The sequence below is a fragment of the Notolepis coatsorum genome, assembly GCF_963971535.1.
Source record: "Notolepis coatsorum genome assembly, contig: SCAFFOLD_575, whole genome shotgun sequence".
In the NCBI taxonomy this organism is placed as follows: Eukaryota; Metazoa; Chordata; class Actinopteri; order Aulopiformes; family Paralepididae; genus Notolepis; species Notolepis coatsorum.
The window spans coordinates 23,395-50,894 of NW_028174164.1; the positions used below are offsets into that span (position 1 = coordinate 23,395).

General features: G+C 46.7%; 1 protein-coding gene across 1 annotated transcript in view; it reads right to left on the bottom strand.

Moving 5' to 3' along the window:
• The window catches only part of LOC311247619 (calmodulin-binding transcription activator 1-like), a gene marked incomplete at its 3' end in the record, with an annotated part of 123,976 nt that overhangs the window by 15,413 nt on the left and 81,063 nt on the right, over positions 1-27,500 (bottom strand). The window contains exons 4-5 of the mRNA XM_084338643.1: positions 17,245-17,398; positions 10,587-12,634 (exon numbers count right to left, since the gene is read on the bottom strand). Coding sequence (XP_084194769.1) covers positions 10,587-12,634; positions 17,245-17,398 — 2,202 coding nt within the window. The remainder of the gene's footprint in view (positions 1-10,586; positions 12,635-17,244; positions 17,399-27,500) is intronic.

Below are 27,500 nucleotides of genomic sequence, written 5' to 3' on the forward strand. Positions count from 1 at the left end.
TGTGTGTGTGTGTGTATGTGTGTATGTGTGTGTGTGTGTGTGTGTGTATGTGTGTGTGTGTATGTGTGTGTGTGTGTGTGTGTGTATGTGTGTGTGTGCATGTGTATGTGTGTGTGTGTGTGTGTGCGCGCTCCAGCTGCAGTGATCTGTGTCAAGCTGTCAAACCACAGATACACAGTGTCCTTATCTTACATCAAGGCCTACTGTACTTAAAGCGACCACTAGATGTCGCACCACTGGGTGCTCAAATAGGATTTCCTCTTTGTATTCGATCAAATTTCAATGAATAAATCAATGAATAAATCAATAAAAATACAATTAACACCAGCGGAGAAAATAAATGGCTCTTTTTGACTCTGAGGGCAGAAGGGGAGGGGCTCAAGCCCACCCCAGTGGTTAACCCTTTCACTGCCACACTACTACAGAAGGTTAACCCTTTACTATCATACTACCAACGCCAACCGTCGGTAGTGTGATAGTAAAGGGTTAACCTTCTGTAGTAGTGTGGCAGTGAAAGGGTTAAGAGACCTCCGCCTCTGGAACCGTGTGTACCCCTGCTGGCCTTGGGATCAGATCCTGCACACACCCTGCTGGCCTGGGATCAGATCCCGCGCACACCCTGCTGGCCTGGGATCAGATCCTATACATACAGCAGACATATAAATAATATCTATTGGACCAAATGACCACCAACACAACCTAATGCCGGCTAAAGCCAAAGCATGAAAAAAAAAAAGAAGCTCAGAGCGTTTTCCTGAGTCTAGCGACTGCCGCGGCTCCCCCACTTGCTCGATGTTGATTGGTCGGTCGGAAAAAGTTACATTGATGAGCGCGCTCCTCTCCAAAAGTTTAACTAGTTTAAACTTTAGGCGCTGGGAGCGCTCCGCCCAAAAACGCCAGCCGCAGAGAGCGCTAAAACGCGAGACGCGGCGCTGGGAAAAGGAGCGCGCCTGTCGCGTCTGTAGCATAGAAATTAATGACAGAAAGGAGCTGACAACTCATAAAACGTCCCCGGTCGACACGGGCCCTTAGTCTGTCTCCTCTAGTCTTAATCTGTCTCCTCTAGTCTGTCTCCTCTAGTCTTAATCTGTCTCCTCTAGTCTTAATCTGTCTCCTCTAGTCTGTCTCCTCTAGTCTGAATCTAGTCTTAGTCTGTCTCCTCTAGTCTTAATCTGTCTCCTCTAGTCTTAATCTGTCTCCTCTAGTCTGTCTCCTCTAGTCTGAATCTAGTCTTAGTCTGTCTCCTCTAGTCTTAATCTGTCTCCTCTAGTCTTAATCTGTCTCCTCTAGTCTGTCTCCTCTAGTCTTAATCTGTCTCCTCTAGTCTTAATCTGTCTCCTCTAGTCTGTCTCCTCTAGTCTGTCTCCTCTAGTCTGTCTCCTCTAGTCTGTCTCCTCTAGTCTGTCTCCTCTAGTCTGTCTCCTCTAGTCTGTCTCCTCTAGTCTGTCTCCTCTAGTCTGTCTCCTCTAGTCTGTCTCCTCTAGTCTCCTCTAGTCTGTCTCCTCTAGTCTCCTCTAGTCTGTCTCCTCTAGTCTGTCTCCTCTAGTCTGTCTCCTCTAGTCTGTCTCCTCTAGTCTGTCTCCTCTAGTCTGTCTCCACTAGTCTGTCTCCTCTAGTCTGTCTCCTCTAGTCTGTCTCCTCTAGTCTGTCTCTTCTAGTCTGTCTCCTCTAGTCTGTCTCCTCTAGTCTCCTCTAGTCTGTCTCCTCTAGTCTGTCTCCTCTAGTCTTAATCTGTCTCCTCTAGTCTGTCTCCTCTAGTCTGTCTCCTCTAGTCTGTCTCCACTAGTCTGTCTCCTCTAGTCTGTCTCCTCTAGTCTGTCTCCTCTAGTCTGTCTCCTCTAGTCTGTCTCCTCTAGTCTGTCTCCTCTAGTCTGTCTCCTCTAGTCTGTCTCCACTAGTCTGTCTCCTCTAGTCTGTCTCCTCTAGTCTGTCTCCTCTAGTCTGTCTCCTCTAGTCTGTCTCCTCTAGTCTGTCTCCTCTAGTCTCCTCTAGTCTGTCTCCTCTAGTCTGTCTCCTCTAGTCTGTCTCCTCTAGTCTGTCTCCTCTAGTCTCCTCTAGTCTGTCTCCTCTAGTCTGTCTCCTCTAGTCTGTCTCCTCTAGTCTGTCTCCTCTAGTCTCCTCTAGTCTGTCTCCTCCAGTCTGTCTCCTCTAGTCTGTCTCCTCTAGTCTGTCTCCTCTAGTCTGTCTCCTCTAGTCTGTCTCCTCTAGTCTGTCTCCTCTAGTCTGTCTCCTCTAGTCTCCTCTAGTCTGTCTCCTCCAGTCTGTCTCCTCTAGTCTGTTCGACAACCTTAACATCCTTAGAATAAAGAATAAAGCAGAATGTCATCCCAGCACAGACACAACGGATCACCAGGCTGACTGTGTCTTTACTAACCTCTGGGTAAGTCCATCACTAACCTCTGGATAAGTCTGTCACTAACCTCTGGGTAAGACCATCACTAACCTCTGGGTAAGTCTGTCACTAACCTCTGGGTAAGTCCATCACTAACCTCTGGGTAAGTCCGTCACTAACCTCTGGGTAAGACCATCACTAACCTCTGGGTAAGTCTGTCACTAACCTCTGGGTAAGTCTGTCACTAACCTCTGGGTAAGTCTGTCACTAACCTCTGGGTAAGTCCATCACTAACCTCTGGGTAAGTCTGTCACTAACCTCTGGGTAAGTCTGTCACTAACCTCTGGGTAAGTCCGTCACTAACCTCTGGGTAAGTCTGTCACTAACCTCTGGGTAAGTCTGTCACTAACCTCTGGGTAAGTCTGTCACTAACCTCTGGGTAAGTCCATCACTAACCTCTGGGTAAGTCTGTCACTAACCTCTGGGTAAGTCTGTCACTAACCTCTGGGTAAGTCTGTCACTAACCTCTGGGTAAGTCTGTCACTAACCTCTGGGTAAGACCATCACTAACCTCTGGGTAAGTCTGTCACTAACCTCTGGGTAAGTCCATCACTAACCTCTGGGTAAGTCTGTCACTAACCTCTGGGTAAGTCTGTCACTAACCTCTGGGTAAGTCTGTCACTAACCTCTGGGTAAGTCCATCACTAACCTCTGGGTAAGACCATCACTAACCTCTGGGTAAGTCCATCACTAACCTCTGGGTAAGTCTGTCACTAACCTCTGGGTAAGTCTGTCACTAACCTCTGGGTAAGTCTGTCACTAACCTCTGGGTAAGTCTGTCACTAACCTCTGGGTAAGTCCATCACTAACCTCTGGGTAAGTCTGTCACTAACCTCTGGGTAAGTCTGTCACTAACCTCTGGGTAAGTCCATCACTAACCTCTGGGTAAGTCTGTCACTAACCTCTGGGTAAGTCTGTCACTAACCTCTGGGTAAGTCTGTCACTAACCTCTGGGTAAGTCTGTCACTAACCTCTGGGTAAGTCCATCACTAACCTCTGGGTAAGACCATCACTAACCTCTGGGTAAGTCCATCACTAACCTCTGGGTAAGTCTGTCACTAACCTCTGGGTAAGTCTGTCACTAACCTCTGGGTAAGTCTGTCACTAACCTCTGGGTAAGTCTGTCACTAACCTCTGGGTAAGTCCATCACTAACCTCTGGGTAAGTCTGTCACTAACCTCTGGGTAAGTCTGTCACTAACCTCTGGGTAAGTCTGTCACTAACCTCTGGGTAAGTCCATCACTAACCTCTGGGTAAGTCTGTCACTAACCTCTGGGTAAGTCTGTCACTAACCTCTGGGTAAGACCATCACTAACCTCTGGGTAAGTCCATCACTAACCTCTGGGTAAGTCCATCACTAACCTCTGGGTAAGTCTGTCACTAACCTCTGGGTAAGTCCGTCACTAACCTCTGGGTAAGTCCATCACTAACCTCTGGGTAAGTCTGTCACTAACCTCTGGGTAAGTCTGTCACTAACCTCTGGGTAAGTCTGTCACTAACCTCTGGGTAAGTCCGTCACTAACCTCTGGGTAAGACCATCACTAACCTCTGGGTAAGTCTGTCACTAACCTCTGGATAAGTCTGTCACTAACCTCTGGGTAAGTCTGTCACTAACCTCTGGGTAAGTCTGTCACTAACCTCTGGGTAAGTCTGTCACTAACCTCTGGGTAAGTCCATCACTAACCTCTGGGTAAATCTGTCACTAACCTCTAGGTAAGTCCATCACTAACCTCTGGGTAAGTCTGTCACTAACCTCTGGGTAAGTCTGTCACTAACCTCTGGGTAAGTCTGTCACTAACTCTAGGTAAGTACATCACTAACCTCTGGGTAAGTCTGTCACTAACCTCTGGGTAAGTCTGTCACTAACCTCTGGGTAAGTCTGTCACTAACCTCTGGGTAAGACCATCACTAACCTCTGGGTAAGTCCATCACTAACCTCTGGGTAAGTCTGTCACTAACCTCTGGGTAAGTCTGTCACTAACCTCTGGGTAAGACCATCACTAACCTCTGGGTAAGTCTGTCACTAACCTCTGGGTAAGTCCATCACTAACCTCTGGGTAAGTCTGTCACTAACCTCTGGGTAAGTCCATCACTAACCTCTGGGTAAGTCTGTCACTAACCTCTGGGTAAGTCTGTCACTAACCTCTGGGTAAGTCTGTCACTAACCTCTGGGTAAGTCTGTCACTAACCTCTGGGTAAGTCTGTCACTAACCTCTGGGTAAGTCCGTCACTAACCTCTGGGTAAGTCTGTCACTAACCTCTGGGTAAGTCTGTCACTAACCTCTGGGTAAGTCCATCACTAACCTCTGGGTAAGTCTGTCACTAACCTCTGGGTAAGTCCATCACTAACCTCTGGGTAAGTCTGTCACTAACCTCTGGGTAAGTCCATCACTAACCTCTGGGTAAGACCATCACTAACCTCTGGGTGAGTCTGTCACTAACCTCTAGGTAAGTCTGTCACTAACCTCTGGGTAAGTCCATCACTAACCTCTGGGTAAGTCTGTCACTAACCTCTGGGTAAGTCCATCACTAACCTCTGGGTAAGTCTGTCACTAACCTCTGGGTAAGTCTGTCACTAACCTCTGGGTAAGTCTGTCACTAACCTCTGGGTAAGTCTGTCACTAACCTCTGGGTAAGACCATCACTAACCTCTGGGTAAGTCTGTCACTAACCTCTGGGTAAGTCCATCACTAACCTCTGGGTAAGTCTGTCACTAACCTCTGGGTAAGTCCATCACTAACCTCTGGGTAAGTCTGTCACTAACCTCTGGGTAAGTCTGTCACTAACCTCTGGGTAAGTCTGTCACTAACCTCTGGGTAAGTCTGTCACTAACCTCTGGGTAAGTCTGTCACTAACCTCTGGGTAAGTCCGTCACTAACCTCTGGGTAAGTCTGTCACTAACCTCTGGGTAAGTCTGTCACTAACCTCTGGGTAAGTCCATCACTAACCTCTGGGTAAGTCTGTCACTAACCTCTGGGTAAGTCCATCACTAACCTCTGGGTAAGTCTGTCACTAACCTCTGGGTAAGTCCATCACTAACCTCTGGGTAAGACCATCACTAACCTCTGGGTAAGTCTGTCACTAACCTCTGGGTAAGTCTGTCACTAACCTCTGGGTAAGTCCATCACTAACCTCTGGGTAAGTCTGTCACTAACCTCTGGGTAAGTCTGTCACTAACCTCTGGGTAAGTCTGTCACTAACCTCTGGGTAAGTCTGTCACTAACCTCTGGGTAAGACCATCACTAACCTCTGGGTAAGTCTGTCACTAACCTCTGGGTAAGTCTGTCACTAACCTCTGGGTAAGTCTGTCACTAACCTCTGGGTAAGTCCATCACTAACCTCTGGGTAAGTCCATCACTAACCTCTGGGTAAGTCTGTCACTAACCTCTGGGTAAGTCTGTCACTAACCTCTGGGTAAGTCTGTCACTAACTCTAGGTAAGTACATCACTAACCTCTGGGTAAGTCTGTCACTAACCTCTGGGTAAGTCTGTCACTAACCTCTGGGTAAGTCCATCACTAACCTCTGGGTAAGTCTGTCACTAACCTCTAGGTAAGTCCATCACTAACCTCTGGGTAAGTCTGTCACCAACCTCTGGGTAAGTCTGTCACTAACCTCTGGGTAAGTCTGTCACTAATCTCTAGGTAAGTCTGTCACTAACCTCTGGGTAAGTCTGTCACTAACCTCTGGGTAAGTCTGTCACTAACCTCTGGGTAAGTCTGTCACTAACCTCTGGGTAAGACCATCACTAACCTCTGGGTAAGTCTGTCACTAACCTCTGGGTAAGTCCATCACTAACCTCTGGGTAAGTCTGTCACTAACCTCTGGGTAAGTCCATCACTAACCTCTGGGTAAGTCTGTCACTAACCTCTGGGTAAGTCTGTCACTAACCTCTGGGTAAGTCTGTCACTAACCTCTGGGTAAGTCTGTCACTAACCTCTGGGTAAGTCTGTCACTAACCTCTGGGTAAGTCCGTCACTAACCTCTGGGTAAGTCTGTCACTAACCTCTGGGTAAGTCTGTCACTAACCTCTGGGTAAGTCCATCACTAACCTCTGGGTAAGTCTGTCACTAACCTCTGGGTAAGTCCATCACTAACCTCTGGGTAAGTCTGTCACTAACCTCTGGGTAAGTCCATCACTAACCTCTGGGTAAGACCATCACTAACCTCTGGGTGAGTCTGTCACTAACCTCTAGGTAAGTCTGTCACTAACCTCTGGGTAAGTCCATCACTAACCTCTGGGTAAGTCTGTCACTAACCTCTGGGTAAGTCCATCACTAACCTCTGGGTAAGTCTGTCACTAACCTCTGGGTAAGTCTGTCACTAACCTCTGGGTAAGTCTGTCACTAACCTCTGGGTAAGTCTGTCACTAACCTCTGGGTAAGACCATCACTAACCTCTGGGTAAGTCTGTCACTAACCTCTGGGTAAGTCCATCACTAACCTCTGGGTAAGTCTGTCACTAACCTCTGGGTAAGTCCATCACTAACCTCTGGGTAAGTCTGTCACTAACCTCTGGGTAAGTCTGTCACTAACCTCTGGGTAAGTCTGTCACTAACCTCTGGGTAAGTCTGTCACTAACCTCTGGGTAAGTCTGTCACTAACCTCTGGGTAAGTCCGTCACTAACCTCTGGGTAAGTCTGTCACTAACCTCTGGGTAAGTCTGTCACTAACCTCTGGGTAAGTCCATCACTAACCTCTGGGTAAGTCTGTCACTAACCTCTGGGTAAGTCCATCACTAACCTCTGGGTAAGTCTGTCACTAACCTCTGGGTAAGTCCATCACTAACCTCTGGGTAAGACCATCACTAACCTCTGGGTAAGTCTGTCACTAACCTCTGGGTAAGTCTGTCACTAACCTCTGGGTAAGTCCATCACTAACCTCTGGGTAAGTCTGTCACTAACCTCTGGGTAAGTCTGTCACTAACCTCTGGGTAAGTCTGTCACTAACCTCTGGGTAAGTCTGTCACTAACCTCTGGGTAAGACCATCACTAACCTCTGGGTAAGTCTGTCACTAACCTCTGGGTAAGTCTGTCACTAACCTCTGGGTAAGTCTGTCACTAACCTCTGGGTAAGTCCATCACTAACCTCTGGGTAAGTCCATCACTAACCTCTGGGTAAGTCTGTCACTAACCTCTGGGTAAGTCTGTCACTAACCTCTGGGTAAGTCTGTCACTAACTCTAGGTAAGTACATCACTAACCTCTGGGTAAGTCTGTCACTAACCTCTGGGTAAGTCTGTCACTAACCTCTGGGTAAGTCCATCACTAACCTCTGGGTAAGTCTGTCACTAACCTCTAGGTAAGTCCATCACTAACCTCTGGGTAAGTCTGTCACTAACCTCTGGGTAAGTCTGTCACTAACCTCTGGGTAAGTCTGTCACTAATCTCTAGGTAAGTCTGTCACTAACCTCTGGGTAAGTCTGTCACTAACCTCTGGGTAAGTCTGTCACTAACCTCTGGGTAAGTCTGTCACTAACCTCTGGGTAAGACCATCACTAACCTCTGGGTAAGTCTGTCACTAACCTCTGGGTAAGTCCATCACTAACCTCTGGGTAAGTCTGTCACTAACCTCTGGGTAAGTCCATCACTAACCTCTGGGTAAGTCTGTCACTAACCTCTGGGTAAGTCTGTCACTAACCTCTGGGTAAGTCTGTCACTAACCTCTGGGTAAGTCTGTCACTAACCTCTGGGTAAGTCTGTCACTAACCTCTGGGTAAGTCCGTCACTAACCTCTGGGTAAGTCTGTCACTAACCTCTGGGTAAGTCTGTCACTAACCTCTGGGTAAGTCCATCACTAACCTCTGGGTAAGTCTGTCACTAACCTCTGGGTAAGTCCATCACTAACCTCTGGGTAAGTCTGTCACTAACCTCTGGGTAAGTCCATCACTAACCTCTGGGTAAGACCATCACTAACCTCTGGGTGAGTCTGTCACTAACCTCTAGGTAAGTCTGTCACTAACCTCTGGGTAAGTCCATCACTAACCTCTGGGTAAGTCTGTCACTAACCTCTGGGTAAGTCCATCACTAACCTCTGGGTAAGTCTGTCACTAACCTCTGGGTAAGTCTGTCACTAACCTCTGGGTAAGTCTGTCACTAACCTCTGGGTAAGTCTGTCACTAACCTCTGGGTAAGACCATCACTAACCTCTGGGTAAGTCTGTCACTAACCTCTGGGTAAGTCCATCACTAACCTCTGGGTAAGTCTGTCACTAACCTCTGGGTAAGTCCATCACTAACCTCTGGGTAAGTCTGTCACTAACCTCTGGGTAAGTCTGTCACTAACCTCTGGGTAAGTCTGTCACTAACCTCTGGGTAAGTCTGTCACTAACCTCTGGGTAAGTCTGTCACTAACCTCTGGGTAAGTCCGTCACTAACCTCTGGGTAAGTCTGTCACTAACCTCTGGGTAAGTCTGTCACTAACCTCTGGGTAAGTCCATCACTAACCTCTGGGTAAGTCTGTCACTAACCTCTGGGTAAGTCCATCACTAACCTCTGGGTAAGTCTGTCACTAACCTCTGGGTAAGTCCATCACTAACCTCTGGGTAAGACCATCACTAACCTCTGGGTAAGTCTGTCACTAACCTCTGGGTAAGTCTGTCACTAACCTCTGGGTAAGTCCATCACTAACCTCTGGGTAAGTCTGTCACTAACCTCTGGGTAAGTCTGTCACTAACCTCTGGGTAAGTCTGTCACTAACCTCTGGGTAAGTCTGTCACTAACCTCTGGGTAAGACCATCACTAACCTCTGGGTAAGTCTGTCACTAACCTCTGGGTAAGTCTGTCACTAACCTCTGGGTAAGTCTGTCACTAACCTCTGGGTAAGTCCATCACTAACCTCTGGGTAAGTCTGTCACTAACCTCTAGGTAAGTCCATCACTAACCTCTGGGTAAGTCTGTCACTAACCTCTGGGTAAGTCTGTCACTAACCTCTGGGTAAGTCTGTCACTAACTCTAGGTAAGTACATCACTAACCTCTGGGTAAGTCTGTCACTAACCTCTGGGTAAGTCTGTCACTAACCTCTGGGTAAGTCCATCACTAACCTCTGGGTAAGTCTGTCACTAACCTCTAGGTAAGTCCATCACTAACCTCTGGGTAAGTCTGTCACTAACCTCTGGGTAAGTCTGTCACTAACCTCTGGGTAAGTCTGTCACTAATCTCTAGGTAAGTCTGTCACTAACCTCTGGGTAAGTCTGTCACTAACCTCTGGGTAAGTCTGTCACTAACCTCTGGGTAAGTCTGTCACTAACCTCTGGGTAAGTCTGTCACTAACCTCTGGGTAAGTCCATCACTAACCTCTGGGTAAGTCTGTCACTAACCTCTGGGTAAGTCTGTCACTAACCTCTGGGTAAGTCTGTCACTAACCTCTAGGTAAGTCTGTCACTAACCTCTGGGTAAGTCTGTCACTAACCTCTGGGTAAGTCTGTCACTAACCTCTGGGTAAGTCTGTCACTAACCTCTAGGTAAGTACATCACTAACCTCTGGGTAAGTCTGTCACTAACCTCTGGGTAAGTCTGTCACTAACCTCTGGGTAAGTCTGTCACTAACCTCTGGGTAAGTCTGTCACTAACCTCTGGGTAGGTCTGTCACTAACCTCTGGGTAACCTTATGGCACATATCTCTTTTAATCAGTGAATCATATTAGTCCTATTGAATTAAATAAGTTTGTACTGAATTAGGTTTTATTGAAATGGATTAGTTTGCTATTGAATCAATTCACAATGTTTGTATGTCTGTCATGAGGATCAGTATTTATTTATTTAGTATATATCTAGTTCAAATGGCTATAACTGAGACCTGAGTACTATATCTCGTGCTTCCATGTCAATGGAAAAATTACAATAAACTAGGGATGTCCGATATTATCGGCCGACCGATATTATCGGCCGATATCGGTAGTAAAATGTGATATCGGAAAATATCGGTATCGGTTTAAAAAAAGAAAAAAACAATAACAATATTTGTTATATATATATCCAGTGAAATTATTAGTTACCTGAAATTATTCCGTTTTTTGGGGTGGGAAACCCTGCATATATCGGTATCGGTTGATATCGGTTGATATCGGTATCGGAAATTAAGAGTTGGACAATATCGGAATATCGGTATCGGTAAAAAAGCCAATATCGAGCATCCCTACAATAAACATAACTTTGACTTTGACTTTGACCACCCTGGAGAACAGTCCGTCACTCACCTCTGGGTAAGACCACTCGGGGGAATAGTCCGTCACTCCAAACAGCCTCCCGGTGTCCTGCAGCAGTCCCAGGGCTCCCTGCTCCACCTCCGAGCCCTGGAGGGGGGCCGCGCCTCCTCCCGCCCCCCGCTCCTCCCCCCCCGCCGCCTCCTGGGGCATCAGGACGCCGCTGACGGCCGCGCCCACCCCCCCTCCCCCGGCGCCCTCCACCGAGATGAAGTCGTTGATGAGGTCCGAGAACTGGCTCCCGAACGAGGCCTCGAAGCCCTCCAGGCTGATGCCCCCCCCGGCGGCCGCCGTCGTGGCCGACACCCCGCCACCCTGCTGGGGCAGAGGAGAGCTGTAGAGCCCCCCCTCCATGGACTGAGGGCTGGTGATCATGGAGCGACCGGACAGGCCGACACCTCCTCCTCCTCCTCCTCCTCCCCCACCCCCTCCACCCCCTCCACCCCCTCCACCCCCTTCTCCCCCTCCGCCGTCGTCGTTGGGTTGTAGGTAGTGCTCTGCCTCTACACCGCCGTAGGCCTCGTGTGGATCCCCGGGCTTGAGTAGTAACTCTCCCCCGTTCTCCGGCCCCTTCCCCGGGCCCCCCGCCTCCCCCCCGTGTCCCCTGCCGCCGCACCCCGACTGGTCGAGGGCGGTGTCCCGGAGCGGCGGCGGCCCCCGGGGGAAGGGGCCCGTGGCGTGTCCCGCGTGGCTCCTGCCGCACAGGAGGCCCGGCTGGTCCGGACTGGCCCGGTGGACCAGGTGGTGCGCGTGGTGGTGGTGGCGGGGGTCTCCTCCGTTGGTGAGCGGACTGTCCGCTTGCGGGTCCGCGGGGAGGCCCACCACGTAGGAGGGCTGGGCCTCGCCGGAGTCGTCTCCCTCGCCGGAGTCTCCCTGCGAGGGCCGGGAGGAGGGCTGGCTGCTCGGGGGCGAGGCCTGGAGGAAGAGGCCGGGGGAGGGGTGGTGGTGGTGGTGGGTGGGCTGCTGCTGGGCCAGACTCTGGACGCAGGCGGACGACATCACGGCGCTGAAGTCCATCTGCTCCAACGTGGTGCTGGGACTGAGGCCCGCCCCTTCTCCCACGTAACCGCTCTGAGTGGCCGGCGGCGGCGGGGGCGGGGGCTCCAGGGGCGCGGCCTCCTGCTTGATGTTGGCGACGAGGGCGGGGTCGTAGAGGTAGCCGTTGGAGGAGCAGTTGTCGCCGCCGTGGCTGCCGCCCGCCTTGCCTCCGCCCCCGCCGTACGTCTGGCCCTGCCGGGGGTTGTTCAGGAAGCAGTCGGGGTCAAAGTTCATGGTGGTCTCGGGCAGGTTGACCCCGCCGCTGCCGGTGTCCAGAGAGCTGGACAGCACCAGCTCCCCTCCCTCCCCCAGCCCCGCCCCTCCCTCGCCCAGCCCCACCCCTCCCTCGCCCAGCCCCACCCCTCCGGAGAACGAGGCGAACCTCTGGTTGTCGGGGGCGACGGCCAGCAGGATGCCGGCGGCGGAGGGGGCGGAGCTCTCGTGGTGGTGGGCGGAGCCCAGCAGGTGGTGGGCGTGGCCGGCGGAGTAGACGGAGTCGCCCGTCAGCGTGGTGACCTCGGACATGAACACGGCGCCGCTCTGCGACAGGCCGGCGCCCAGGGGGGGGGCGAGGGCGGGGCTGTCGGCCATGTCGCTGGCGATGGAGGACAGCGGCGAGCTCTGCGTGGTGTCGGGCAGCTCCACCTGGTGGCCGGAGGCGGAGGTGGAGGAGGACACCTCCATGCTGCTCTGGGGCAGGAGCGAGGGTTTGGGGATCCGGCCGTTCCTCCTCTCGCCCCCCCCGCCCCCCCGGCTCCTCCCCCCTCCCCCTCCTCCTCCTCCTCCTCCCCCTGGACCCGCCTCATTCTGGCCCTCCGACACGTCGCTGTTCTGGACCTCTGAGCCGTCCGCCGTTCCCCCCGCCCTCTGGCCTCCCCCCGCGCCCGCTGCCCCGCCCGCCCCCGCTGCCCCGCCCGGCCCTGCTGCCGCTCCTGGCTCCTGCTTGGAGGAGATGATGCGCTGCTTGACGCTGGAGCACTTCTGGTGGAGGCTGCTCCCCGCGCCTGTGGGGTCGGGGGGGGGAGGGGGGGGTTGGGGGGAGAGGGGGGAGGGGAGGGGAGGGGGAACAGGATTAAATTCTGTGCATAGGATCAAGCCACCTTTGGTTTACACCGTTAAAATGTCAAGCCCTCTAGCGACGAGGCGTTGCAGAACACACGTTGAGTGTAACGTCGCCCTCTAGTGTTCAGAAAGCGTATTGAACTCACTGTATGAATAAAATTAAATAAAAACTGAACTAACTGAAACTATATTGTGTAGTTATTATGTACACTACATACAACTACATTTCAATTAAAATATACATAAAATGTCTTTCATTGGTGCATAACGTCTATTGAGACATTATTGAGGAGGTCTACATGACCGAGTCATAATGTTTATTGAGACATTATTGAGGAGGTCTACATGACTGAGTCATAACGTTTATTGAGACATTATTGAGGAGGTCTACATGACTGAGTCATAATGTTTAATGAGACATTATTGAGGAGGTCTACATGACTGAGTCATAATGTTTAATGAGACATTATTGAGGAGGTCTACATGACTGAGTCATAATGTTTATTGAGACATTATTGAGGAGGTCTGCATGACTGAGTCATAATGTTTAATGAGACATTATTGAGGAGGTCTACATGACTGAGTCATAATGTTTATTGAGACATTATTGAGGAGGTCTACATGACTGAGTCATAATGTTTAATGAGACATTATTGAGGAGGTCTACATGACTGAGTCATAATGTTTAATGAGACATTATTGAGGAGGTCTACATGACTGAGTCATAATGTTTATTGAGACATTATTGAGGAGGTCTGCATGACTGAGTCATAATGTTTATTGAGACATTATTGAGGAGGTCTACATGACTGAGTCATAATGTTTATTGAGACATTATTGAGGAGGTCTGCATGACTGAGTCATAATGTTTATTGAGACATTATTGAGGAGGTCTACATGACTGTGAGTCATAATGTTTATTGAGACATTATTGAGGAGGTCTACATGACTGAGTCATAATGTTTATTGAGACATTATTGAGGATTTCTATATGACTGAGTCAACTGTCTTCACAAAGTGATGTGTTTCTATTTACACAATAAATACCTATTCTGAACTTCTTAAATCTCACCCCAGACAATATAACATGTAGATGTATATACAGTATATTCACATGTGTGTGTGTGTGTGTGTGTGTGTGTGTGTGTGTGTGTGTGTGTGTGTGTGTGTGTGTGTGTGTGTGTGTGTGTGTGTGTGTGTGTGTGTGTGTGTGTGTGTGTGTGTGTGTGTGTGTGTGTGTGTGTGTACTGTAGTTATGTCCTCATCTCTTAGGCTCATTCATGAATAATGCATGTTGAGTATTTTGGGCTGAGGTTGCTGTTGGCCCCATGACCTCCCCCTGCCCCTCCCCTTCTCTCTCTCTCTCTCTCTCTCTCTCTCTCTCTCTCTCTCTCTCTCTCTCTCTCTCTCTCTCTCTCTCTCTCTCTCTCTCTCTGTCCCTCTCTCTATCCCTCTCTCTATCCCTCTCTCTCCTCTCTCGCTATCTCTGTCCCTCTCTCTCTTTGTCCCCCTCTCTCTCCTCCACTAGGTGGCAGTGTGGTTCTGAGTCTCTCTCTCTTCAGTCTGGTCTCCAGTGTGACTGAAGGTGTTTAGCTGAAGCCTCCCTCTCAGAGTCTCTGAGTGTCTCCTTAGAGCACATCAAGTGAGTCACGTGAAAACACTCAATATGAGCTGCTATGATCCACTACACACTGACTACACACACACACACACACACACACACACACACACACACACACACACACACACACACACACACACACACACACACACACACACACACACACACACACACACACACACACACACACACACACACACACAAACACACACACACATGTGAATATACCGTATATACATACTGTATATACATCTACATGTTATATATATCCACACATGTGAATTTAAAGCCATTTTAAAATCCTACAAATTCAGTTCCCTCGGACAGTGCAACTGTGTTTGATAACTTGCCTGAAATTGGAGCTTGCTGTGAATGTTTTATCTGTATTTAATTTTTTATTATGATGTTCTTTTTTATGTTGAAACTTTCTGCTGCCTTGCTTGGCCCAGATCGCTCTTGAAAAAGAGATTTTTAATCTCAATGATGCTTATCTGGTTAAATAAAGGATTTGATTGAATATACTGTACATGGGTCAAAGTGGGTATCAAACAGGAGGGAAGACTGTCAGGTTTTAAACTGTGGATACCAAACAGAGAAGGTAAAGACGACTTCATTAAACTGTTAAACAGTAATGCAGAATTATTTTATTGTACTGTAAAAAAAACTGATTTTATATGTCTGCACTTTATGTGCTCATTTTATGTCTATTATATTCTACTATTTTATTGCACTGCACTATTGCACTATTTTACTCTTGTCTATTTTATCTTACTCTTTTTATTATTGTCTGTTTAAAACTGAATCAAACCATAAACAAGGTGGCCTGTTGGGATGTTAGATCCTAATGTGAAAAACTGTGATTTTATATGTCTGCACTTTATGTGCTCATTGTATGTATTTGTTCTGTTGTGAAGCACTTTGAGCTGCAGTTTCTGTATGAAAGGTGCTATACAAATAAAGTTTATTATTATTATTATTATTATTATTATTATTATTATTATTATTATTATTATTATTACATACTGTATATACATCTACATGTTATATATATACACACAGAGAGCTGGGGCTCATCTGTCCACTTCCAGGTTCCATGTGTTGTGTGTTCAGATCTAGATCCTCCTCAAACCCTAGCGATCTTTAATCTTTAAGATGTGCCTCTATTTTGACTGTGTATGTTATACACAGAGCATATATTTAGCATTTAGCATTTTTAGATTATATATTAGATTAGATTATTGGATTATTAGATTATTTATTGCATATTTAGCATTTAGCATTTTTAGATTATATAATAAATTTAGACTATTGGAGTATTAGATTATATATTGCATATATATTTAGCATTTAGCATTCTAGCATTTCGTTTTTTTAGATTATATATTAGATTAGATTTAGATTATTAGATTATATATTGTAACTACATTTATTGTAGGGCAAAATAACGGAGGGCATACAGTACATACCCTCATCTCGCACCTTGTTGCCCATATGCGCATGTCCAGAGTTAATTATATTGTATATTGTTTACGCTGCCTTTTTATTCTATTTACATTTTTACTTCTCCACTGTACTATAATTCTCTGACCTGTATGTCTTCTACTACCTGTACCTCCCCTCCCCCATGCTGCTATGATACCTGAATTTCCCCATGGGGATCAATAAAGGAATATCGTATCTTACTGTATTTGTATTGTTACATGTGTAGTACTGTTTGCAGTACTATTTCTGTTTGTTTAAACTGTGCACCTTGTGTTGTATTTCTTTAATAGTATTGTATTCACATTACTTTTGTACTTTGTGTCGCACAGCACTTTGGTCAACCTCGGTGGTTTTTAAATGTGGCATTTTTTTTTACTGCAGTGAAGCACTTTGAGCTGCATTTCTTGTATGAAAGGTGCTATAGAAATAAAGTTAATTATCCACCTGGAACACGCTACAGCAGAGTCTGAAGCTGGCCAGCTCAGTCCCCCTAGCGAGCGTTAAATTGATGTTGGGTGTCTTGGAGAGAGCTTCTATGCTCTGCTCTTGTTTTTAAGGCTGAATTGTTTTCTCCACCCCCTCTTTGGCACTTTATGTTTTGTGTTGTTGTAATTTCTTGTGTGTTGACTGGTGAGTGTACTGTTGCTGTTTACATGTGTAACTGTCGTATGGGCTGCTGTCTGAACAGGTCGCACTTGTAAATGAGACCTAATAAAATAAAATTTATTATTATTATTATTGAGCAAGACACTTAACCCCTCATTGAGCAGGTTGGCACCTTGCATGGTCGCCAAGTGAATGTGTGAATGTGTGAATGAATGTGTGAATGTGAGGCACAGGTCGTAAAGCGCGTTGGATAAAAAACGTTATATAAATGCACCACGCTTCATGCTTTGATGCATCACTGCCACATGATTGGCTGATTAGATATTTGCCTGAACGAGCAGGCGTACAAATGCTACTGAGTGTAGGTTTGAGTATAATGTATATAAGTATATAAATATATATATATATATATATATATATATATATATATATATATATATATATATATATATATATATATATATATATATATATATATATATATATATATATATATACAGTAGGTGACTCACACATGGGTTTCTTTATAATATATATATATATATAAGTATATAAAATAAATATATATAGGTGACTCACACATTGGTTTCAGTAAAATATATATAAGTATATAAATATATATATAGGTGACTCAAACATGGGTTTCAATATAATGTATCTAAGTATATAAATACATATATAATAGTATATATAGGTGACTCAAACATGGGTTTCAATATAATGTATCTAAGTATATAAATTCATATATAATAGTAGTATATATAGGTGACTCACACATGGGTTTCAATATAATGTATCTAAGTATATAAATACACATATATAATATATATATAGGTGACTCACACATGGGCTTCAGCTGACCAATCAGCTCCTCCTTGCTCCACTTGGCCCATTCCTTCCTGTCTGTGTTGATGGAGCAGAGGACCGGACCACATGGCTTCCCGCTGTCGTCCACCGCTGGCACGTTCAGGTAGTGAACCAGGACTATATCTGGGTTCTGGAGACACACACAGAGACACACACACGCACGCACGCACGCACACAGGCACGCAGGCACGCAGGCACACACACACACATACACACACACACAGAGACACACACACCACGCAACAACGTCATCCCTACTTATTTATAATTTGGTTGCCATGGAGATGTTATTATACACCACGAAGAGAGAGAGCGTGATAGAGAGAGTAGTACAGTATGGAGACATTTCCCTGGATACAGTGGATGGATACAGTGCGTTCTCCACCAGGTCTGCAAATGTGAGAGGCAAAGGAGGATTTCCCTGAGCTCTGCGTGTCCGTGGCGGTGGGTGAGAACACACTTAAAGTGTCTGATGAATCATTTAAACACATTAGGAGATAGCAGATCAACCACGCAAGTGTCCACCGTATATATCAGCAACTGAAACTCTGTTTTAATTTAGGGTCAGGGGTCGCCAGTGAGGTCAGGCGGCTCAGGGTCAGGGTTCATAAACAAACACCCCGTAAACAGATCATTGGAATAACTGCCCACTGATGACCATAAGTAAATTGAATAGCAAAGTGTCTTTCAAGTACCACCTAAGAATTAAATATGTGAGCAAATACTGTTCACGTTTGGGAGTGGAAATACCTACTGTAGGAATGTAATAATGAAATATTTACTCATGAATGTAATAACCTTTTCTGAAAATATTCTGATGTTCATAAAGATGTCTACAATGTTTTACTGTTGTTAGATTATCATTGTTAATTAAGTGAATTGTGATTGTCATATGTATCTCATGTATTGTTATGTTTTGTGTTTTGTGTTGTCTTTCTATGTGGACCCCAGGGGGACTAGCTCGCCACTTAGGTGGCAGCTAATGGGGATCCTTTTAAACAATAAACAATAAATATGTGGAGATTTGAATCACATTAGGATCATTTCTAACTAAGCCATCGACTCGGTTTTTATTAAGAGATCGTTGGCCTCAAACAGCACAGCTCACGTTCACTGACCTGACTGGGAATAATGTTCATATATCTTTTCCCCCACATTCTCCGTGACAGATATAGGCTGCTGTATTATATTATATAGAGCGAGGTAAGGTCAGAGGAGAGAGGGGGAGAGGAGGAGAGGAGGAGGAGGAGGGATGAGGGAGGGATGGAAGGAGGAGATAAGGAGGGTGGGGTGGGGGTGGGAGCGTGGAGGTCAGGGAGGAGGTCATATATAGCGTGTCAAGGAACATCCTCGCACCTGCCTCTGTATGAAATATTTAACAGCCCTACCCATCATGTGTGTGTGTGTGTGTGTGTGTGTGTGTGTGTGTGTGTGTGTGTGTGTGTGTGTGTGTGTGTGTGTGTCATTGTGAGGACCGAATGTTGAGAGAATAGTTAACTGTCCCCAATAGCTCATGAAGTGAGAGTTGGGGGACGGGGGGACGGGGGGGGGGACGGGGGAGCAGTCGCCTGGTAGTCTGAAGGTTCCCGGTTTGATTCCCACTCCTCCTGGGCAGCGTGTCGAAGTGTCCTTGAGCAAGACACTTAACCCATAACTGCGCTCCCGATGAGCAGGTTGGCACCTTGCATGGTCGCCTCCGCCGTCGGTGTGTGAGTGAATGTGTGAGTGAACGGGTGAGTGAATATGTGAGTGAACGGGTGAGTGAATATGTGAGTGAAAGGGTGAGTGAATGTGTGAGTGAATGTGTGAGTGAATGTGTGAGTGAATGTGTGAGTGAATGTGTGAGTGGATGTGTGAGTGAATGTGTGAGTGAATGTGTGAGTGGATGTGTGAGTGAATGAGTGAGTGAATGTGTGAGTGAATGTGTGAGTGAATGGGTGAGTGAATGGGTGAGTGAATGTGTGAGTGAGTGAATGTGTGAGTGGATGTGTGAGTGAATGTGTGAGTGAATGTGTGAGTGGATGTGTGAGTGAATGGGTGAGTGAATGTGTGAGTGAATGTGTGAGTGAATGGGTGAGTGAATGGGTGAGTGAATGTGTGAGTGAGTGAATGTGTGAGTGGATGTGTGAGTGAATGGGTGAGTGAATAGGTGAGTGAATGTGTGAGTGAATGGGTGAGTGAATGTGTGAGTGAATGTGTGAGTGAATGTGTGAGTGAATGGGTGAGTGAATGTTTGAGTGAATGGGTGAGTGAATGTGTGAGTGAATGTGTGAGTGAATGTGTGAGTGAATGTGTGAGTGAATGTGTGAGTGACTGTGTGAATGAATGGGTGAATGAATGGGTGAGTGAATGTGTGAGTGAATGTGTGAATGAATGTGTGAGTGACTGTGTGAGTGACTGTGTGAGAGAGAGAAGCCACCTCCTCACTCACTATAGACCCACAGAGCTGATGCTGCAGAAGTATGAAGCTTCTAGTCCATGAAAGATTCAACAAGTGCGTGTCGTGTGTACAGTGTGTGTGTGTGTGTGTGTGTGTGTGTGTGTGTGTGTGTGTGTGTGTGTGTGTGTGTGTGTGTGTGTGTGTGTGTGTGTGTGTGTGTGTGTGTGTGTGTGTGTGTGTGTGTGTGTGTGTGTGAGAGAGAGGAAAGGGAACGTGAAGGATATGAGGACCAGCTTCTCTTAATTCAATATTCAGCAGACAGACATGTGGGGAACAGTTTCCTCTAAAGATACGTCAGACAGACAGACAGACAGACAGACAGACAGACAGACAGACAGACAGACAGACAGACAGACAGACAGACAGACAGACAGACAGACAGACAGACAGACAGACAGACAGACAGACAGACAGACAGACAGACAGACAGACAGACAGACAGACAGACAGACAGACAGACAGACAGACAGACAGACAGACAGACAGACAGACAGACAGGCAGACAGACAGACAGACAGACAGACAGACAGACAGACAGACAGACAGACAGACAGACAGACAGACAGACAGACAGACAGACAGACAGACAGACAGACAGACAGACAGGTGGGGAACACTTTACTCTAAAGAGACGTCAGACAGACAGACAGACAGACAGACAGACAGACAGACAGACAGACAGACAGACAGACAGACAGACAGACAGACAGACAGACAGACAGACAAAAAAAATAAACATTGTGCTGCCCTATTTATAGATCTGTCCAAAGCATTTGATACGGTTGATCATTCTCTTCTGTTGAATAGACTGTACAGTATTGGTTTTGATGAGATTGTTTGCGGTTGGTTCCTCTGTTTAGCTATTTATGAGGCAGAAACCAATGTGTGAATGCGGGCAAAACCCAGTCGGAATTATTACCCATTACAAAAGGTGTTCCACAAGGATCGATCCTAGGGCGTGGAGTTCGCTGGTTTCCCCCTGGTGGCGAGGTCGCTGGGACCGGGGGGGGGGGGGGGGGGGGGGTGGGGCGGCCCGCAGGGGCTGTTTGCGTTTTCCTTCGGTCATGGCGTGCTTTATCAGGGGGGGTGTCTTGGATGGGGACGTGGTGGGGATTGATGTGTGGGGTGTTTGGGGGACTGGCTGTTACGGGGGGGTGGGGGGGTTACATGCATTCAAGCAACACTGTACTTATTGTACTTATTTTATGCCTATTCTTATGTCATTTTATACATTTGTTTTTATTCTGTCAACTGTATGCTGATTCTAAGCCTATGTTCATTTGATGCTATTTGCTGTGGGGCACTTTGGGCTGCCGTCCATGTGTGAAGGGTGCTATATAGATAGAATTGTTATTATTTATTATTATTATATTATAAAAAATTTATGCATTGAAAATGTCTGTAAGTCTAGACAACACTGAAAATGAGGGTGACCTCAATTGTCCTTTTCGAGAATAAATAAAGGTCTGAATGAATGCATATAATCTTTTTTTACATATCTGTAGATACTATATCTATATCTGTACATATCCCTTACCTACTCTTAGGGCTGGGCGATATGGCAAAAAATGATATCGCGATAACGATATGATAATGTTATCATATCACTCAATATCGATAATTATCTAAATAGTTTTTTTTTAAACAACAGATGTATGTTTATTTTGCAGCAATTCTTTGTTGTTGCCGCCATCTTTGGTGTTACATCCCCTCACACTCCAGTTCTCAGGCTGCAGCTGGTTTAAAAGCTAAAGTAAACCGGCTTCTCTGCTGGCTGTGGCTCCAGGGGAGTTGAACAGTTCTGGCTCTGCTAGTTTCTTTTCTATCTTTAGGCGCTTTTTTGGTGGACAAACCACCGCACATGTGCACCGTGACTCGTGACTGGAGTCTAGTTCTGCTAGCACACATAGCCTACTGTGTACAGACGGTTTCAAACTGTATTTTAAATTAGAAAGCAAACAAAATAAATGGACAAGAGAAAAATAAATCTCAATTTGGTCAGTATTGTCATTTGGACAAGCAAAGCCATTACTTTAAGTTGCAGGCAAGAAAGACAAGTCTGTCCACTGTCTCTGGTTTTAAAACTGCCCTGTTGCAGGTCAAAAAAAAAAATCGATATATATATTTTTTTATATATATATTTTTTTATATCGATTATTAAAATATATCGCGATAATTATCGTTATCATTATATCGCCCAGCCCTACCTACTCTTACTAGTTAGGCTGCTGGCTAAGGGTGTAACGATGCATTGATGCATCGAAATGCATCGATCCTAATGTGACGATTCAACTGTATCGATTTGAAAATGTTAGAATCGATTAGAATCGATAATATTCGAAATTTAAAAAATATGTTTTTTTTGTGTGTTTTTATTGACCTATTAGTCCATTCATGCTGAGTGAATCAGTTCCCCCAGCCACATTTGTGTATTCAAAATTTTTGGGGGAATTACCTGATAGAAAATAAATTGAATCGAATCGAATCGTGGTCAAGTGAAGAGATTTCATGATGCATTGAATCATTGCCTGAAGAATCGTAATCGAATATAATCGTTGTGAGGTCAAATCGTTACACCCAGGCTACTGCTGGCCAGTATGACTTACTTCTACCATTATACGTTATTGCTATAATACCTATCTCCTACAGTAGCCTATCCTTTAAATGTTTTTAATTACCATGTGAATTATTCTGCTTGGAATTGTTTTTCTATGCAGATCTCTGCATAAGAGTGTGTTGATATGCTCTGTATTTGATGCCCACTATCTGGTCACTACACGTACTGCAACTGTGAGGATTGGTTCTTTCCTCACCACCACCTACTGGGGGTATCTGCAGAGCCGCTTCAGACGTCACAAGCCAATTCCTCACCACCACCTACTGGGAGTATCTGCAGAGCCGCAAACAATCTTCACATGCCAGATTCCCCGTTTGTTCGGTTGCTCAACTTCATTCCATCTTGTAACTCTGAAAATAAATACGCCCTTGCTTTGGCTAACTCTGAACAACTCTCTCTGTGCCGTTGCGTTTGAGGTCGGTTACAAACCCTAACATTACGACCCGGCCATGACGACCTCAGCCGACACAGAGAGGGTTAGGGCAGCGTTGGCGGTCCAGATCGAGTTGGTCAACGACCACACCCAACAGTTGGGTGCGGTTGCGGCCGCTTTACAGGACCTCCGGGCCGAGGTCCAGCTTATTCTGGATGCCATTGGCACTCAGGAGTATCAGCAGGCTGTTGCTCTGCACCAGCTTCAGGCTCTCCGTACATCATTAAACACACTGCTTTTGACCCCACCTGTCCCAGGAGTCTCGGCCAGCTCACCACCCGCGGCAGACCTCGCACCTCGGGAGCCCCGTCTCTCCGAACCACGTCTGTTCAATGGTAACTTCGAGGATTGTGCCACATTCATCATGCAATGTGAGTTGGTCTTCCTTCATCAACCCAGCCGTTTTTCGTCAGAGGGATCCCGAGTAGCCTACATGACTAACCTGCTCACGGGCCAAGCAGCACAGTGGGTTACTGCCTCCTGGGCAATGGGGGCTGATTTCTGTTTTTCCTACCCAGACTTCGTGGCTGAGCTCCGCAGGGTTTTTCACCACCCAGCCCGTGGCCAGGACCCAGGAGCTCGGTTGGGCACCTTCCGGCAGGACAGTGGCAGTGTCAGAGACTACGCGCTGGAGTTCAGACTGGCCGCAACGGAGAGCGGTTGGAACGATCAAGCGCTTCGTCTCACCTTCCTGAGGGGGCTCAACGACGCAGTAAGGGACCAGCTCGCGACCCAAGAGGAGCCCGATTCTCTCGAGGGCCTGATCAGCCTCGCTATCCGCATCGACGGACGCCTCCGGGAGAGAAGGCGTGAGCGAGCATGACGGGGACCCCCAGACGTACCCCCCGAGCACCACAACCTCGAGGAGGTATTCAGTAGGTCCAGGGCTCAGGTCTTTCCGCCTCACCGGCCTTTCGACTGTGCCATCGACCTCCGCTCAGGGGCTCCCTTTCCCGGCGGCCGTCTCTACAGTGCTGACCGTCCTGCCCCCTCTGTGACTGGTGGGTTTTTTCCCTCCCGAGCCGTGACCGAGGAGGAACCCATGCAGCTGGGACGCAACCGCCTTAGCCCGGCCGAACGGGAGTCCAGGCTCAGGTCCGGCCTTTGCCTCTACTGCGGCCGGGATGGACACCGTGTCTCCAATTGCCCTACCCGGCCAAGAAGACCAGGCTCGCCGGGATCCCGGGAGATCCTGGTGAGCCGTTTTTCCTGTTCCCCCACCCGTGCACCACCTAACCGTCTGGCGGACGTCACCCTAGCCTGGGCGGACCAGCGGGCGACGGTGGGTGCACTCATTGACTCTGGTGCTGATGGGAGTTTCATGGACGTTGGGTTTGCCACCCGGGCCAACATTCCACTTGAGGACCTCGAGAGGCCCTTGGAGGTCTTCGCGCTGGATCATCGCCGCCTGGCTGACGTCACTCAACGCACCTGTCCAGTCCTTCTCACCATTGCTGGTAACCACGTTGAGAGACTCCAGTTTTTCGTCACCAGCTCTCCTCTTGTCCCTGTGGTCCTGGGCAGGCCTTGGCTCGCGCTGCATGAGCCCCACGTCGCCTGGTCCTCCGGCACCATCAGGGGGTGGGGCCCCTCCTGTCGTGCCCAGTGTCTTCAGGTGCCGTCCAGCCCCCTCACCGGGTCCCAGTCCCCGTCTCCGGCCTCCCTCGCCGGTCCTCTGTCCCCGTACCCGGCCTCCGCTGTCGGGCCCCAGTCCCCGTCTCCGGCCTCCCTCGCCGGTCCTCTGTCCCCGTGCCCGGCCTCCGCTGTCGGGCCCCAGTCCCCGTCTCCGGCCTCCCTCGCCGGTCCTCTGTCCACGTCTCCGGTCCCCCTCTCCGGGCCTCTGTCTTTGTCCCCCTCTCCAGTGCCCCTGATCGCCGGCTTCCTTCGGTCCCGTCCGGGCAGGCCGGGGCCGAGTGGGTCGCCGGGTGGCTCCCGTGGAGGGGGGGGTACTGTGAGGATTGGTTCTTTCCTCACCACCACCTACTGGGGGTATCTGCAGAGCCGCTTCAGACGTCACAAGCCAATTCCTCACCACCACCTACTGGGAGTATCTGCAGAGCCGCAAACAATCTTCACATGCCAGATTCCCCGTTTGTTCGGTTGCTCAACTTCATTCCATCTTGTAACTCTGAAAATAAATACGCCCTTGCTTTGGCTAACTCTGAACAACTCTCTCTGTGCCGTTGCGTTTGAGGTCGGTTACAAACCCTAACAGCAACATATGTCGACTCGAATGTGAATTTCATTAGCCATCTGTGTACCTGTTAACCAGATGAGTCATGAGAATATTTCTGTATGTACAGTAGGTTACTCTACATATGTCTGTGTACATATTGTACCTCTGCAATATACTCTGCACAACTGCCAACTGCTGTGTTTGAAATATGATTGACACTCAATTATTGTGTACATAACACTTGTGTTATTATCTGTAGAAATATCTGTTGATTCCTATCCTGAACCATGACTGGGGGAATGATGTACAGTACAACTCTGTTTTGATTTTGGCATAAATACTGATTTGGCATAAAATCAGCCGCCAGGAATAATAGTTATGTCATTATGATAGCATATATATATATATATATATATCTGTCTGAATATACAGTACCTGCGTATAATCCTTCTATATACCTACTTATACCTACTTCCTGATGAGTTGTCGTACAGAACTTGTAAGTCGCTTTGGATAAAAGCGTCAGCTAAATGACCAAATGTAGAAATGTAAATGTTATACACCTGCATATACCCATATATATGTATAATAATGCTGTATATACCGTATATATATTATATATGATATATATATATCATCTTCCTGGACTCTTACGTTTGAAACAGCACTGTGCAATATTTCACCTATTGTAGACTTCAGTATATTTTTACTGTATTTATTTACTGTATATTTTATTCTATTTTTATTCCTCCTATTCTTATATTTTATTGTATTTTTATTGTATTTTATTGTATTCTTATTCTTAGGCAATTTGATTGGTTTTGTTATTCTTATTCGTGACCTGTTCTGTCTAAATGTTTAATGTTGAGCAATTTGCAGTGTCACATTTCCCTCTGGATAATAAAAGTATTTCTATTCTATTTTATTCTTACCATATACATATCCACATCTGTCTGTACATACCTGCATATAATCCTTTTGACATATCTGTAGATACTATATCTATATACTGTATGTACATATCCCTTACCTACTCTTACTAGTTACGCTGCTGGCCAGTATGACTTACTACCATAGTGTCTTTATACTGTATCACTGTACATATCAATACTACAACTCTGTACATACATCTGATTAGCACTATTACTCAGTAGTACTAATTTATATATTTTATACCCAGTTTAATCACCTGTAAAGTGTATATTACTGTTGCACCTTACTGTTACATTTGCACTCTGGTTGGACGCCACACTTCTTGTGGTTGTACGTGTGCTGCATGACGACAATACATTTTAATCTAATCTAATTACATCTAAGGTGAATCTGTACACGTCTGGTCTCCACAGTGTGTAACAGGAGAAACAGCTGCTCACGATCATCAAACACGAGGCAGCAAAAGATGTTCTGGGTTGTTTGCATCTCAATCCAATCACAATCTGGAACAGCGCTGAACACAAAATGCACCGTGCAGAATAGAATTCAGAATTAGATCATTTTCTTTTCTCCCCAATTTAGTGCCAATGCCAATTCCCTCATTTGATGCCTGTCTATATTTATGCTCATTTTATGCCTCTTGTCTATTTTATGTCTACATTATTGCTGTGGAGCACTTTGGGCTGCAATTATTGTATGAATAGTGCTAAACAAAAATTACACTTACTATTATTGTTATTATTAGTATTATTGGTATTTTTTTTTTTTTTTTTTACTTTGACCAGTCAGCTGGTTCTTTTCGCGTTTATCGCTTTTTCTGGTCAAGTATGACCGACAGACACAGGTTGAATGGGGGTACAGATGGGGAAAGACACTCTGAGAAAGTACGGCTTGTCCGGGAGTCGAACTCGCTACCCCAGATCCGTGACGCGCACGGTTGTCCCCGACGCCGACATAGCGTTCGAGGTACGCGGTGAGCTACTGGAGCTCCCCTATTTTTGGTATTATTATATACAATTATTATTATTATTATTATATAAAGCTGACGCTTTTAGTCCGAAGCGACTTGCAGGTTTTGTACGACAAGTCAGCAGGAAGGGTACAACTCAGGGGCAGAGCTAGGGGGTGGCTACCTGGGCTCAAGCCCCGGATGTATTCTGAAAAGCCCCGAATCTATTTAAAAACAAATAAATTTTTTTTTTTTTTTTTACAATTCATCATTGTTACATGAAAATATGTTTGCACCAGATTTAGCAGAAGCTAATTTCCATCTGTGGTCTATCCAGCTGCTAACTGTATTTGAGTGAGTTAAGTCTTGGTGTTATGGTAGACTCAACAAGTTGACAAAAACTTAATTCTTCCACCTTAGAAACATAGCTAAAGTACGGCCATTTATAAATCAAAAGGACGCTGAAAACCAGATCCATGCCTTTATCTCAAGCCAACTCGACTACTGTAATGCACTCCTTACCGGCCTCCCGAAAAATACGATGATAACTATTTTATTGCAATGCACTATTGCATTATTTTATTCTATTTTACTAACTATTTTATTGCACTGCACTATTTTACTTTGTATCAGTGAATCATAGACGCCTGGCCATAAGAGCATTCGGAGCATCTCTGCTCTCCC